Raw genomic sequence first — 12,598 nt, 5'->3', positions numbered from 1 at the left:
TCTTTACTACCCTTGTAGCAGTAGGCATCTTTATTAGGCCAGTATGAGGGAAGTCATACTAACACCTGCCAGGCAAACGTAAGTATATTATTTATCTGAATTCAGGGAAAACGAGTTTACTGTCTATCTTGTGACCCCAACAGAACTTACACAATGTATGGTATGGTAGAAATCTATGTTTTGAATTGAATATTCCCCAAAACTAACTCACAGAAGTGTCAGAAGTGTCATTTTTCTTTTCTACAGCACAGCTTCCCTCGTGTCTAGCATGGAGATAGTGTGCGGGTGGGAGAGGGGGAGTGAGGGGGAGAGCACCTATGAACTTAAGCCAAAATTGAAATGGTTGCTGAGGCAACAGCCATTTTGCCTAGAAGATAACACTTTAGGGAACTGGCAACTGAAGATACCACCTTGTAGTCAGTCCATAATCTCTAGGAAATGCCCTTTCTTTTTATTGTTCAAACGATTACTAAGATGAAGAAATGCTCAGTCTGAAAAGAAATGAATAGTCTAAATGATGCTTTGAGCTTGGGGAATGGAATGTGTCTTAAGTGTTTTGTAAAGCACTGTGCGCCCATATGGCAGTCTGTGAGATAAGTAATGAAAAAGTATTTTAGAAAGAAATAAGAGATGGGGATATTGATGCACAGGAAATACTTGTGCTCTCATTTGTTAGTGTTAATTTAAGCAAGTTTCACAGTAGTACGTTTCTCCTCTTTGCAGAGCTTTTATCTCAGTTATCAGGCGTGAGGCGTTCTGCAGGAGGACAGCTCAATTCCTCTGGCCCTTCCGCTTCTCAGTTACAGCAGTTGCAGATGCAACTGCAGTTAGAACGACAACACGCACAGGCAGCACGACAACAACTGGAGACAGCACGCAATGCAACCAGACGCACCAATACAAGCAGTGTCACCACCACTATTACACAATCTACAGCAACAACCAACACATCTAACACAGAAAATAGTCAGCAGGCTATCCAGAACTCCCAGTTTCTTCTTACAAGGTAACTCATTCTAAAAACGTAATCCAATTACTTTTATTACATGCACTATCCCTATTCTTGACCCTGATTTGACAAGGTGCTTAAGCCCGTAGCTAACTTTAAGCCCATAAATTGTCACATTAAGTTCAGTGGGACTACTCATATGCTTAAAGTTAAACACATGCTTAAGTGCCATGCCTAGTCGGGGTACTTAATTGCAGCTTAATATCCCATATCCCCTCAATCTCCAATGCCCAACAAAATTTGTTTAGCCAATAGGCGATCATGCACAATGCATATGGTAGTGTTCAGCAGATCTGCAGGTGCCACAGAGTTCTGAATTGTAGACACTCGAAATCTTGGCAAAATGATTTTGCACTTTGATTTAGTGCTAGTAATGGATGAGCATCAGTAGGGCAGTAGTTATATTTATTCTATTAAACATGCAAGTGCTTGGTCTGAAAACGGTGTTTTTCATATAGCCTGTAAAACTGCACTGCATTATACACCATCTGTTCCACCCAAAAAGTTAGAATGAGGTTAAATAAATAAATAAATATAGTATAAGAGTAATTAATTTAGTTCAGTTTGTTTGTAATTGAGATCAGCTGTTTTCCATGGTAGTTAATCACTTAGTACAAAATGAGAACACTGGTTGCAGAAACGCAAGCCATAATGAATGGCTTTTAACTGCTGTTGCTGCATCCATGTTGTCAGGAGTAAAGATGAGACTAAAATGAAAAGCCAACCTAGGAACTAAAGTCAAACAGATGTTGCTTGCAATCAGCTTCCAGCTTTTGCAGACTGCCCTGCAGAGAGCCCTCCTGCAGCTCCTGGAAGCTACTGTCCCAAGAAGTTGCCAGTATCCAGTTAGCTTCCGTGCTGGGTGTAGGTGAGAGGCATTCTCTCACATAACCTTGTTGCCTTTTCCCCACACAATTGTGGGGTAGTTAAAGGTTTGTGTAGTCATAAGGTTTACAACCATTTTTACCACTTACAAATTCATTTTCTGCTGACTTTGTAGAGGAATTAATTCTGACAGTTGTCCTAGACACCGCAGTGCTCAAAGCATAGCTGTGGAATTTTTGACTGGATCCCCACATTATAAATGCAAACAGAAAATTTTTGTTTCATCTCATTTTAAACACCAGTGTTTGTCCACTTGCTGTATCCATGTTAACACTGTTCACTGCTTCTCGAGTTCTCTAGCATCAGTTTGAGAGGCATAAAGGGATGTTACTTTATAGATCATTTCCTGTTGATTGTGCTTGTTTACATTACTCCTTCCAGGAAAATAAGAGTATTTCCAATTATATCAGCCTGTTTGTTTGAACTCTAATGTAGAGAAAGAGAACCTGGAAGTTAACATTAAATGGTATTTAACAGGAAATGAATGTTTCATCCTAAACTGGAGGTTGAATAGAGTTTCTTCTTCGAATGCTTGCTCATGTCCATTCCATTCTAGGTGTGTGCGTGCCCACATGCGCGGCCGTTGGAGATTTTTGCCGTAGCGGTATCCGTAGGCTCAGCTGTGATGCCCTCTTGAGTGCTGCGTCCATGCGTCAGTATATTAGGCACCTACACCCTCTCAGTTCCTTCTGACCACCCGTGGTGGTTAATTAGAACACCTCTTCCCCTTGCCTCGCGAGGGCTAGCGGTTCTTCTACTTCAGTCTTCGAGCCTTAAGGGTTTTAAGCCCTGCTCTGACTGTAACAGATCTATGCCTGTTAGTGACCTCCATAGCAGCTGCCTCAAATGCTTGGGGGAATGACCTGTGAAGAAGTGTCGCATCTGTAAGAACTTTCGTCCCAGAACTCGGAAAGAGCAAGACATCCGTTTGAGGGCCCTCCTCATGGAGGCTGCTCTCTGCCTGGCGTCCGAGCCTTCCCAGCCAGACTCTGCCCCGAGCACCTCAGCCTCAGTGTGCAGCGCACCCCCGGCACCAGGCTCTGCCTGTCACTGCTCCCTGGTACCGCCTAAGAAGAGGTCGAAGAAGAGTGACTCCCCTGCACCAAGAAAGAAGGGCAAAGGACCCAGTTCGTGCCAACAGCCCACACTGGAGCCACATAGGACCTCTCCACCCCCCCCAGTGGGGCCTCCTAGCCCCCTGAGGGATCCTCCACTGACTCCAGGGAGCAGTAAGGGACCCAGACTGGTGGCAGTGCCAAAGCCTTCCCAGGCTCTCCCGGCGCGCAGAGAGCAGAGGCCTCTACCAGCACTGCCGACATCGTGTGTGCTGCAGGTCATGGCAAAGGCTCCTGGTGAGGGCACGCCAGTCGTAAAGACCCCCCCAGAGGGCGGGTGAATGATGCTGGTCTCATCTTCATCCCCAGATAAGGTGGTGGCTGGCCCCTCCCGCACGAGCCCGCCAGACGATTTCAAAAAACATCAGGCCCTGCTTCATATGGTGGCTACGAATTTGGGATTGGAAGTGGAGGAGATGGCCGAACAGGCAGACACCTTTCAGTTCCGGCTCTCTTGGGGAGGTACAACTTCAATTTATGGGACTCCCTCCGTAAGTTCAAGGACTCACTGCCCCAGGAATCAGCCCAGGAATTTGGGGCCCTGGTGGAGAAGGATACGACGGTTGCATGGTGCTCCTTCCAGAGGGCGTGGGACGCGGCTGATGTGGTAGCTAGTGTGGTCGCGGTGGCCATGAGGCGTAGTTCCTCAACTGTATTCTTCCCTACCGTTCGGCCTGATTGCGAGTCACCTCGGACCGTTGAGTGCTAGAGATTGTATCTAAGGGCTACACCCTGCAATTCTCGGACACATGGACCCACACACACACACACGGGGACACACCCCTTCAGGGACCCTTCTGACAATCAGCTCCTTATTCAGGAGGTCGAGAACCTCATGCAGCTGGGGGCAGTGAAGGAGGTACCCTGGGACATGAGGGGAAAAGGGTTCCACTCCCGTTATTTCCTAATCCTGAAAGTGAAAGGGGGTCTAAGACCCATTCTGGACCTGAAGCACCTCAACAAGTCTCTCAAAAAGTTGAAGATCCACATGGTCTCCCTGGCCTCCATCATCCCCTCCCTGGATCCGGGAGACTGGTACGCCACCCTCGATCTGAGGAATGCTTATTTCCATATCTCCATCTTCCAAGGTAGCAGACGATTCCTCCGTTTTGTGGTGGGCGGGTGCCATTTCCAGTCACGGCATTGTCCTTTGGTCTCTCATCTGCCCCAAGGGTGTTTACAAAAGGTATGGCACCAGTGGCCACTTACCTCAGGCGTGGAGAACTTCAGGTCTATCTATATCTCGACAATTGGCGCATCAAAGGCGGATCTTGGGATCAGGTGCAAAGAAGCCTTGATCTTGTTTGTTCCACCTGTCGCGACCTGGGCCTGTTGATAAACAAAAAGAAATCGACCTTCAGGCCAGTGCGACGAATAGAACCAATGAACTCATTGGCGCGGTTCTCAACTCCACACGAGCCAGAGCCTTCTTTCTGGTGGCGCGTTTCCAGGCCATATCAGACCTGATCTCCCATGTGAAAAACTGCCTGCTCACCACTGCTCCCACCTGCCTGCGGTTGTTAGGTCACATGGTCGCATATACGTACGTGGACCAGCATGCCCGGCTCTATCTCCAGCCACTGCAGGCGTGGTTGGCGTTGGTCTACATGCCCAACAGACACAATCTAGACTGGGTGATCAGGGTACTGGCTCACATCCAATCATCTTTAGATTGGTGGCTGAGCCCCAAATTGGTGTTGGAGGGAGTTCCCTTCGCAGCCCTGTCCACATCGCAGACCCTGGTTTCTGATGCGTTGGACCTGGGCTGGGGAGTCCACCTGGGCGAACTCAGCATGTAAGGCCACTGGTCGTGGGATGATCTGTCCCTCCACATAAACGTCAGGGAGCTCAAAGCGCTTCGCCTGGTCTGCCAGGCTTTCCTGCCCCACATGAAGGGCAATGTGGTGCAGGTCCCGACAGACAATACCACAGCGATGTATTAAATCAATGGCCAGGGCCAGGTCATCAGCCCTTTGCCACGATGCTCTCTGCCTTTGGGACTTCTGTGTGCGACATACTGTCCATCTAGTTGCTGCATATCTGCCTGGGGCCAAGAACATGGTAGCAGATCACCTCAGTAGGACCTTCTCATCTTGCCATGAGTGGTCGCTCCACCCGGAGTGGTCGGTGTGATCTTCCGGAGGTGGGGGACTCCCCAGGTGGATCTGTTCAGGCCTTTCTGCTCCCGAGGTTGTGGGGGGGTCTGATGTACGCCTTCCCACCGGTGCTGCTAATCCACAAGGTCCTTATGAAGATCAAACAGGACAAGACGAAGATGATCCTGATAGCTCCTGCGTTGCCTCAGCAGCACTAGTTGGGCACGCTGACGGACCTTTTGCTAGCCACTCCGCTGCAGCTGCCTCTCTGGCCGCATCTGCTGTCCCAGAACCACGGCCATCTTCTACATCCGAACCTGATGGTGCTGCACTTGACAGCGTAGCTTCTGCATGGCTAAATGTTGGAAGAACTGGAATACTTGGTCCAGGTCCAACAGGTCCTGTGGGTAGCAGAAAGCCATCCACCAGAGCGACCTACCTGGCCAAGTGGAAGAGGTTCACGGGCTGGACGTTGGACTGGGGTATCCAGGCTGAGCAGGGCTCGCTGCAGGCTATCCTGGATTATCTTCTGCACTTCAAGCTCCAGGGGTTGTTCCTATCATCGATCAAAGTCCATTTGGCCGCTATTTTGGCCTTCCACCCTCCGGCTCCAGGGCAGGTCGGTCTTCGCTCATGACATGACAGTCCATTTTTTTTTGAAAGGTCTGGAGCATCTCTACCCGCATGTCAGGGATCCCATCCCACCCTAGGACTTGAATCTTGTGCTGTTGCAGCTCATGGGTCCTCCCTTTGAGCCTCTAGCTTCTTGCTCCCTTCTCCTCCTCTTCTGAAAAGTTTCTTTCCTGGTTGCAATAATGTCTGCCCGTAGGGTCTCTGAGATCAGGGCGCTTACTTCAGAGCCATCCTATACGGTGTTCTAAAAGGACAAAGTCCAGCAGTGGCCTCATTCAGCGTTTCTGCCCAAGGTAGTTTCACAGTTTCATACTGGCCAAGACGTATACTTACCTGTCTTCTTTCCAAAGCCTCATGAATCGGAAGAGGAGCGCAAATCGCACGCCCTGGACGTCAGGAGAGCGCTTGCCTTCTACATCGACGGACCAAGACGTTTCGTAAGTCAACGCAGTTGTTCATTGCAGTGGCAGACAGGATGAAAGGTCACCCAGTGTCTGCGCAGAAGTTTTCATCCTGGATCACAGCCTGCATCTGTTACTGCTATGACCTGGCAAAGGTGCCTCCACCAGCGACTGAGACTGCCGACTTGATTAGGGTGCAGGCTTCGTTGGCAGCCTTCTTGGCCCAGGTGCCAATTCGCCAATTCAGGATATCTGCAGGGCTGCTACCTGGTCGTCTGTCCACATGTTTACGTCTCATTATGCGCTCACCCAGCAAGCCTGAGACAGTGCTCGCTTTGTGAACTCTGAGCCCGTGACCAGGGATACTGCTTGTGAGTCTCCTAGAATGGAATCAACATGAGCAAGCACTCGAAGAAAAAACGGTTACCTACCTTTCGTAACTGTTGTTCTTCGAGATGTGTTGCTCCATTACCCGCCCTCCCGCCCCTCTGTTGGCGTTGTCGGTAAGAAGGAACTGAGAGGGCATTGGGTCGGCGGCGCTGGATATACCGCAGCATGAGTGCGGCCCTCCGACAACGACGCACGTGGGCGCGCGTGCACCTAGAATGGAATGGACATGAGCAACACATCTCGAGGAACAACAGTTACGAAAGTAGGTAACCGGGTTTTCATGTACATTAGATATTTTATTACATTTTAGGTGAGAATAGAAGAAAAATGCAGTAAACAAAGATGTCATTAATAAATACTACTGCTTTAGAAAACATTAAACTCCAGGGTGGTTCTGTAAAAAAGGCCCATCATCTTTGTGTGATTCCAGCTCTCTTGGGATGCTTGAGGCATTGTAATATACAGGCCTTCTGGATTTTAAAGTTCCTATTACTTTTTTCATCTTTTGGCTTCCAAATTGATACATTCTCCTCTGCAGCATTTCCTCAGCTTCTGTATGGCAGAAACTTGAAGTTTATATCAAATAATGTATTGCTGTCGTGCTGAGTTTTACCTAAGTTACCAAAAAATCTGACCTCTAGAGATCAAATGTATGTGACATAAATTAAAATATTTTTGATTATTTCTAAGGGCTGGTATTTACAGACTTTACAGTTAGGCTTTCAGAGAGTATGTAGAATAGAATTTTTTACATTTAGTAGTGCAAGTTGTCATGTTGTTTGCATTCAGAATTTAATTTCTCCACTTTATCAATCCAATCTGTGCAGACTGTTGTGACTTGAAACAGAAGGTTTTTGAAATGTCTATTTTAGTTGGATCAGGTATGTCAGTCATTGTCAGATCTGTCCGCCTCCAAAGCAGGATAGCAATACACATGCTGGTTCCCAAGGTGTGGTCACGAGCACCTTCTAGTGTGTGTCAGTCCAGCAGATGAGAGCATTCTTGCTGTGTAATAATGTCTTCAGCCCAGTGGTTTTTATCAACTGCCTGTCTTGTCTCTCCCTTCACTGTTGTGCAGGTTGAATGATCCTAAGATGTCAGAAGCAGAGCGTCAGTCAATGGAAAGCGAACGGGCAGACCGTAGCCTATTTGTTCAAGAGCTTCTACTGTCCACTTTGATGCGGGAAGAAAGTTCCTCCTCAGATGAGGATGAGAGGGGGGAAATTGCCGATTTTGGTGCTATGGGCTGTGTAGATATTATGCCTTTAGATGTTGCTTTAGAAAACCTAAATTTAAAAGAGAGTAATAAAGGAAACGAGCCTCCTCCACCTCCTCTTTGATGACATCCCACTTCGCAGACAATGTCCTCTGTGCTGTATTTGCCAATGAAAGTGGACAACTACTATCTTGGGTTTGTTTTGGTGATTGTAATTTCAGGTCTGTCACTCTTGTTACATTGTGTACATTCAAAAGGAAGAGAGAAAAGATATATATGATAATCATTTCCACTTAACTAATTTTTACTTCTAGCAGGTAAATGTAGGTTGCAGTGCAGAGGAGAAACCTCTGTGTTCTGTACCTTGACATGCAAAAGGCTCTCCTAATACTCCACGTTCAAACTGAAGAGGAAAAAATGAAAAATCTCTAATGAAGCTGCTGTGTGTATTTATGAATATTAATGAATAAAAACTGCTTGGATGGTTTACCTTAACTACTGCATGAGGTTTTTTGCAGCGTGCATGAGTTTTAGTGACCTTGTCATTTAAAAAATTAAATACAAGGAGTGAAACTATAAAAACCCAAAGCTTTTCCCATTATTCAAAGGTTACATGACAAAAAGGTTGTGTTCACTAGCAGTTTGTAGCCATGAAGTAGCTTTTGAATAATATGTGACTGAATCACCTATTTCTATGTGCTTCAGCACATAAAGCAAGCTCTGCAGTGGGACAGATTGTTGTTTCCAGGGTTTGGCATTTTGCTATATGTGACTATTATGTTGTCATATTAGTCATCACGTCCATGTGGAGTTCAGCTTCTCTTTTATGCATCTGTAGGAGACACAACAGTAATGCCACTGCTGGAATCTACTGCAAAGGGCTTTTGTGTGCCCTCAAATCAAATCTTGTTCAACTTTGTTTAAAGTTTTTCTTTTTTGTGGTTGTTAAAATTTTTCAACTGTTAAACATGTTTTATTCAGGTGTAGATGATTCATTTATTCACTGTCTTTAAAAAAAAAAAAAAAAAAAAAAAAAAAAGTTAACCTGGATTATGTTGTCTTAGTTTTAAAAGCCTTCACGGTCTCAATCATATTTTTGAGTTATTTATGTATTTGCTTCATAGTTTGCAGAGACTTGTCAGTATCAGGAGAGCTTGAGGATTTGACTTCCCAGACTTTGTCAATATATTACAACTGAATTCTTAATGCTAACTTTAGCACCTTTTATTTATTATTTCTCTTTGATTATTTTTTTCTGGCATAAAAAAAAAAAGTAAAGAGCCTTTTAATTGAATCATGCCACCTACATGCCTATACTATTAATCCTATATGTAAAAAAATGTACAGTGTTTTTTGTGCATAGACTTTCATAATAGCCCCAATGCAAAGACAGCAGGGGTTTGTTTTTTTTGGAATGTAAAGTTAGACTATAAAGACAAAAGTGCACACAGCTTCTGATAAATTTAAAATAGGCTTATACTATAATCATGTCTCTTTCCAGTTCTCTAACCTCGCCCGCTTTCTCTTTCTCTTCCATTCCTGCAGCATTACAAGCATTTTAGAATAAAATTACAGACTTGAACACCAGCTGGTGTTCTCAACAGAACTGTGACGTGTATACTAATCTAAAATAACAAAAAAACCACCCCACAGTTTGAAGTTTCAGTTTCATTCTCATTTTCTTAATCCTCAGATTCCAAGTATTTCCAGCCAGTACAGTACAACTTTGTTTTCGTTCAGTCTCTGCAACAGAAAATGTTTTAAGGGAAATTTTACACCAGTCCTCTGGTTCTACTAGGAGTTACCCCCGGGAGGGATTTTTTTTATTGATTGTTGAGGATTTTCAGAACCAATTTTCAAGCTGTAGTCTTTTCAAACACATCTTCTGCACATTACAATAAGACACACCGTTCAATAAAGCATTTTCAAGACTGTTGTTCAGTTGATTTTCTTTGGTGTTGGTGCATTATCCTGACAGTTTGACTCTGATTTCATAGAATATCAGGGTTGGAAGGGACCTCAGGCGGTCATCTAGTCCAACCCCCTGCTCAAAGCAGGACCAACCCCAACTAAATCATCCCAGCCAGGGCTTTGTCAAGCCGGGCCTTAAAAACCTCTAAGGAAGGAGATTCCACCATCTCCCTAGGTAACCCATTCCAGTGCTTCACCACCCTCCTAGTGAAATAGTGTTTCCTAGTAGCCAACCTAGACCTCCCCCACTGCAACTTGAGACCATTGCTTCTTGTTCTGTCATCTGCCACCACTGAAAACAACCTAGCTCCATCCTCTTCGCACTGGACCAAAAAATAGCTGCAAACTGTCTACAAGGTCAGTTCAACTATCCAACACGGCTTATATAAGACCAAAAAAAACCACTTTAAAACTGTGCAATTGTTTCCACAGTGCATGTACAAGTGAAATTCTTAAGGATGTAATTTTGCTTCACTTACCAGAAAAGCCAGTGTATAAAACCAAAGAGGCATTTCTTCATGAATACTGAACATTATTTAGAATCTGTATAAGGCTGGTTTGTTGAGGACACTTATGTTACATGATTTGCAAACTTCACTCCACTTCTCCTGCAAGGGCTGGTGCCACAAGTGTCTGTTTCATATGAAAGTCTGATACCTTCTGGTTTATATTTAACATTAAACTTTGTAGACGTTGTATATTTAAACTCTTCAATGTCCCAGCTATTTCAGATTTTTTAGCTATATGTAACATAAGCAAACACACTGTTTCATAATGAAGCTTAAAAGAAATCCTGCCTAAAGAGTACTTGTAAGATGGATGAAGAGTATCCTATAAATACTAGTTAAAATATTTTTTCCCTATAAATGGTGATTGTGCAGGAGTGGCAGCTTTTAGGGGGGGAAAAGGTCAGTGTCCGGGCTTAAAACAGTTATAAAAGTTGTATTCATAAGAAAATATTCTTCTCATTAAAACTAAAAGCTTTCCAGAGTTTTGTATTCTGGGATATTTCAAAAATATTTATGATTAAATCAGTGCTTTATGTTAAAGATGCCCCAGCATGGAATGAAAACAGCCCTTGAAGATTTTCTGAGGGGAAAGGGGTGAGGTCAGAGGAAAAGACAGACATCTCGGGAATCTCTTCAGGTAGTGGGAAGGGCTGGGTCACCTAAAGTTGAACATTCAATTTGTATATAAGGAGTCCCATGGAAGTCAGTGGGCAGCTTGTATGTGTAAAGTAAATTCCCACTTCCTGGGGGGAAAAAACCCCTAATAGTTGGGTGACTTGTGGGCATCTGGAAGAGGGGGAGTATAAAGGGGGTTATCTTATGGCCCGAATGGTGAGCTGGCAGAATGACTGGCCGGCCCCCTGGCAGTAGCCTGTTTTCTCTCTTAAGGTCAGAGCAGAATATCAGTGCTGTGCGTATGGGGTGTGGAGGTCTGGCTCCATTGCCCTTTTGTGGAAGTGAACAGGCACAGGTCCTTGCATGCGCCCTCTCTTCTGGGAAGAGTCTCACTGTAAGGCCAGAGTCCTCTGTGTGTGGAGTTAAAAGTGAGGCTGACTGAAGCGTGTAAAACACTCGGTGATCAGTAAGATACACAAGTGATCACATCGGGGGGCGGGGGCAGTAGGGCTTACCACTAGGCCTATTTTACATTATATACAGGAGACAAAGGGATATGCAAACTCTTGTTCACTGGGGACAGGGGACACGTCCCACAGAGTGTTCTAGGTGGATGCATTTCCCTTAATACAAATGTGACTCGAACTACGTTTGAAACTAACTAGATTCAATCAAGCTTTTTCATCTGTTTTTCTCAGAAATACATCATAATGAAAACATTTTAATTTAATCTGTTGGCCATCACTAAATTGACTTTCTGGTCCTATCACTTTTTTCACCAAGCCCTTGGGACGTTTCAGTTGTATTAACCTTTAAAACAGTGACATTTTACCAGGAGCTGAGGGAGAATCTCCTTGCATAAAATGGCGAGTGTATTTCCTGGGGTTTATACAGCCATGGCTTTAGTATATTGAGGACAGCAGGGATGACCTTTTAGCCCCCTTCCTGAATTTAGCAGTGGCTTCTCTTTATGACATCTTGTCACCATTCCATCAATTAATGCTGCAAATATTACAGCCTAAGGCCTGGTCCCTACTAACTCCCCACTTCGGACTAAGGTACGCAAATTCAGCTACGTTAATAACGTAGCTGAATTCGAAGTACCTTAGTCCAAACTTACCGCGGGTCCAGATGCGGCAGGGAGGCTCCCCCGTCGATGCTGCGTACTCCTTTCGCCAAGCTGGAGTACCGGCGTCGACGGCGAGCACTTCCGGGATCGATTTATCACGTCTAAACCAGACGCGATAAATCGATCCCAGAACATCGATTGCCTGCCGCCGGCCCCTCCGGTAAGTGTAGACGTACCCTAAGAGCTAAAGCTGGCTGAAAGGATGGAGGTTTGTATCAACCTTCGCAGGGACCAAGCTCCAGGCTGCCACACAAGTGCGATCTTGCATAACTTCAGAGGGTGGCCGAGATTGGCCCGTATGGCTACGCTATCAAGTTCTCTTTATCCTCCCACCAGGGCTTTCATCACTTCCCTGCTCTAAGCGGCCCATTAAAAGAAAGAGTAGGCCATGAAACGGTAGAGTAAGTTCCTACCCACAAATGACCAGCTCAGAAAAACACCAATGATCCTAACATGACCTAAAACATGTTAACTCATTTCCCTGAGGACTTTTTCTGAAAGGAGGTTTTGCTCATAGCCATCCTACAGGAGTTTCTGACTTGGTTCCCAGCTATTGTAATGCATATTACTATACATCTGATCCACCCCCGGAAAGTTTCTTTACTACTTTTCTCTGGACCCTTATTGAC

At 45.2% G+C, this 12,598-nt stretch overlaps 1 protein-coding gene across 2 annotated transcripts in view; it reads left to right on the top strand.

Annotated features, from left to right (window-relative positions):
• KCMF1 (potassium channel modulatory factor 1) overlaps window positions 1–9,681 on the top strand; it is a 71,048-nt gene extending 61,367 nt beyond the window's left edge. For both annotated transcript variants that reach the window (XM_065549822.1, XM_005278878.4), the window contains exons 6-7: window positions 724–1,006; window positions 7,608–9,681. In XM_065549822.1, coding sequence (XP_065405894.1) covers window positions 724–1,006; window positions 7,608–7,869 — 545 coding nt within the window. In that variant the 3' untranslated portion in view covers window positions 7,870–9,681. The remainder of the gene's footprint in view (window positions 1–723; window positions 1,007–7,607) is intronic.
• Window positions 9,682–12,598: the final 2,917 nt, after the last annotated feature.

Source organism: Chrysemys picta, chromosome 6, assembly GCF_011386835.1.
Source record: "Chrysemys picta bellii isolate R12L10 chromosome 6, ASM1138683v2, whole genome shotgun sequence".
In the NCBI taxonomy this organism is placed as follows: Eukaryota; Metazoa; Chordata; order Testudines; family Emydidae; genus Chrysemys; species Chrysemys picta.
This window is presented reverse-complemented; position numbering and strand designations above follow the sequence as displayed.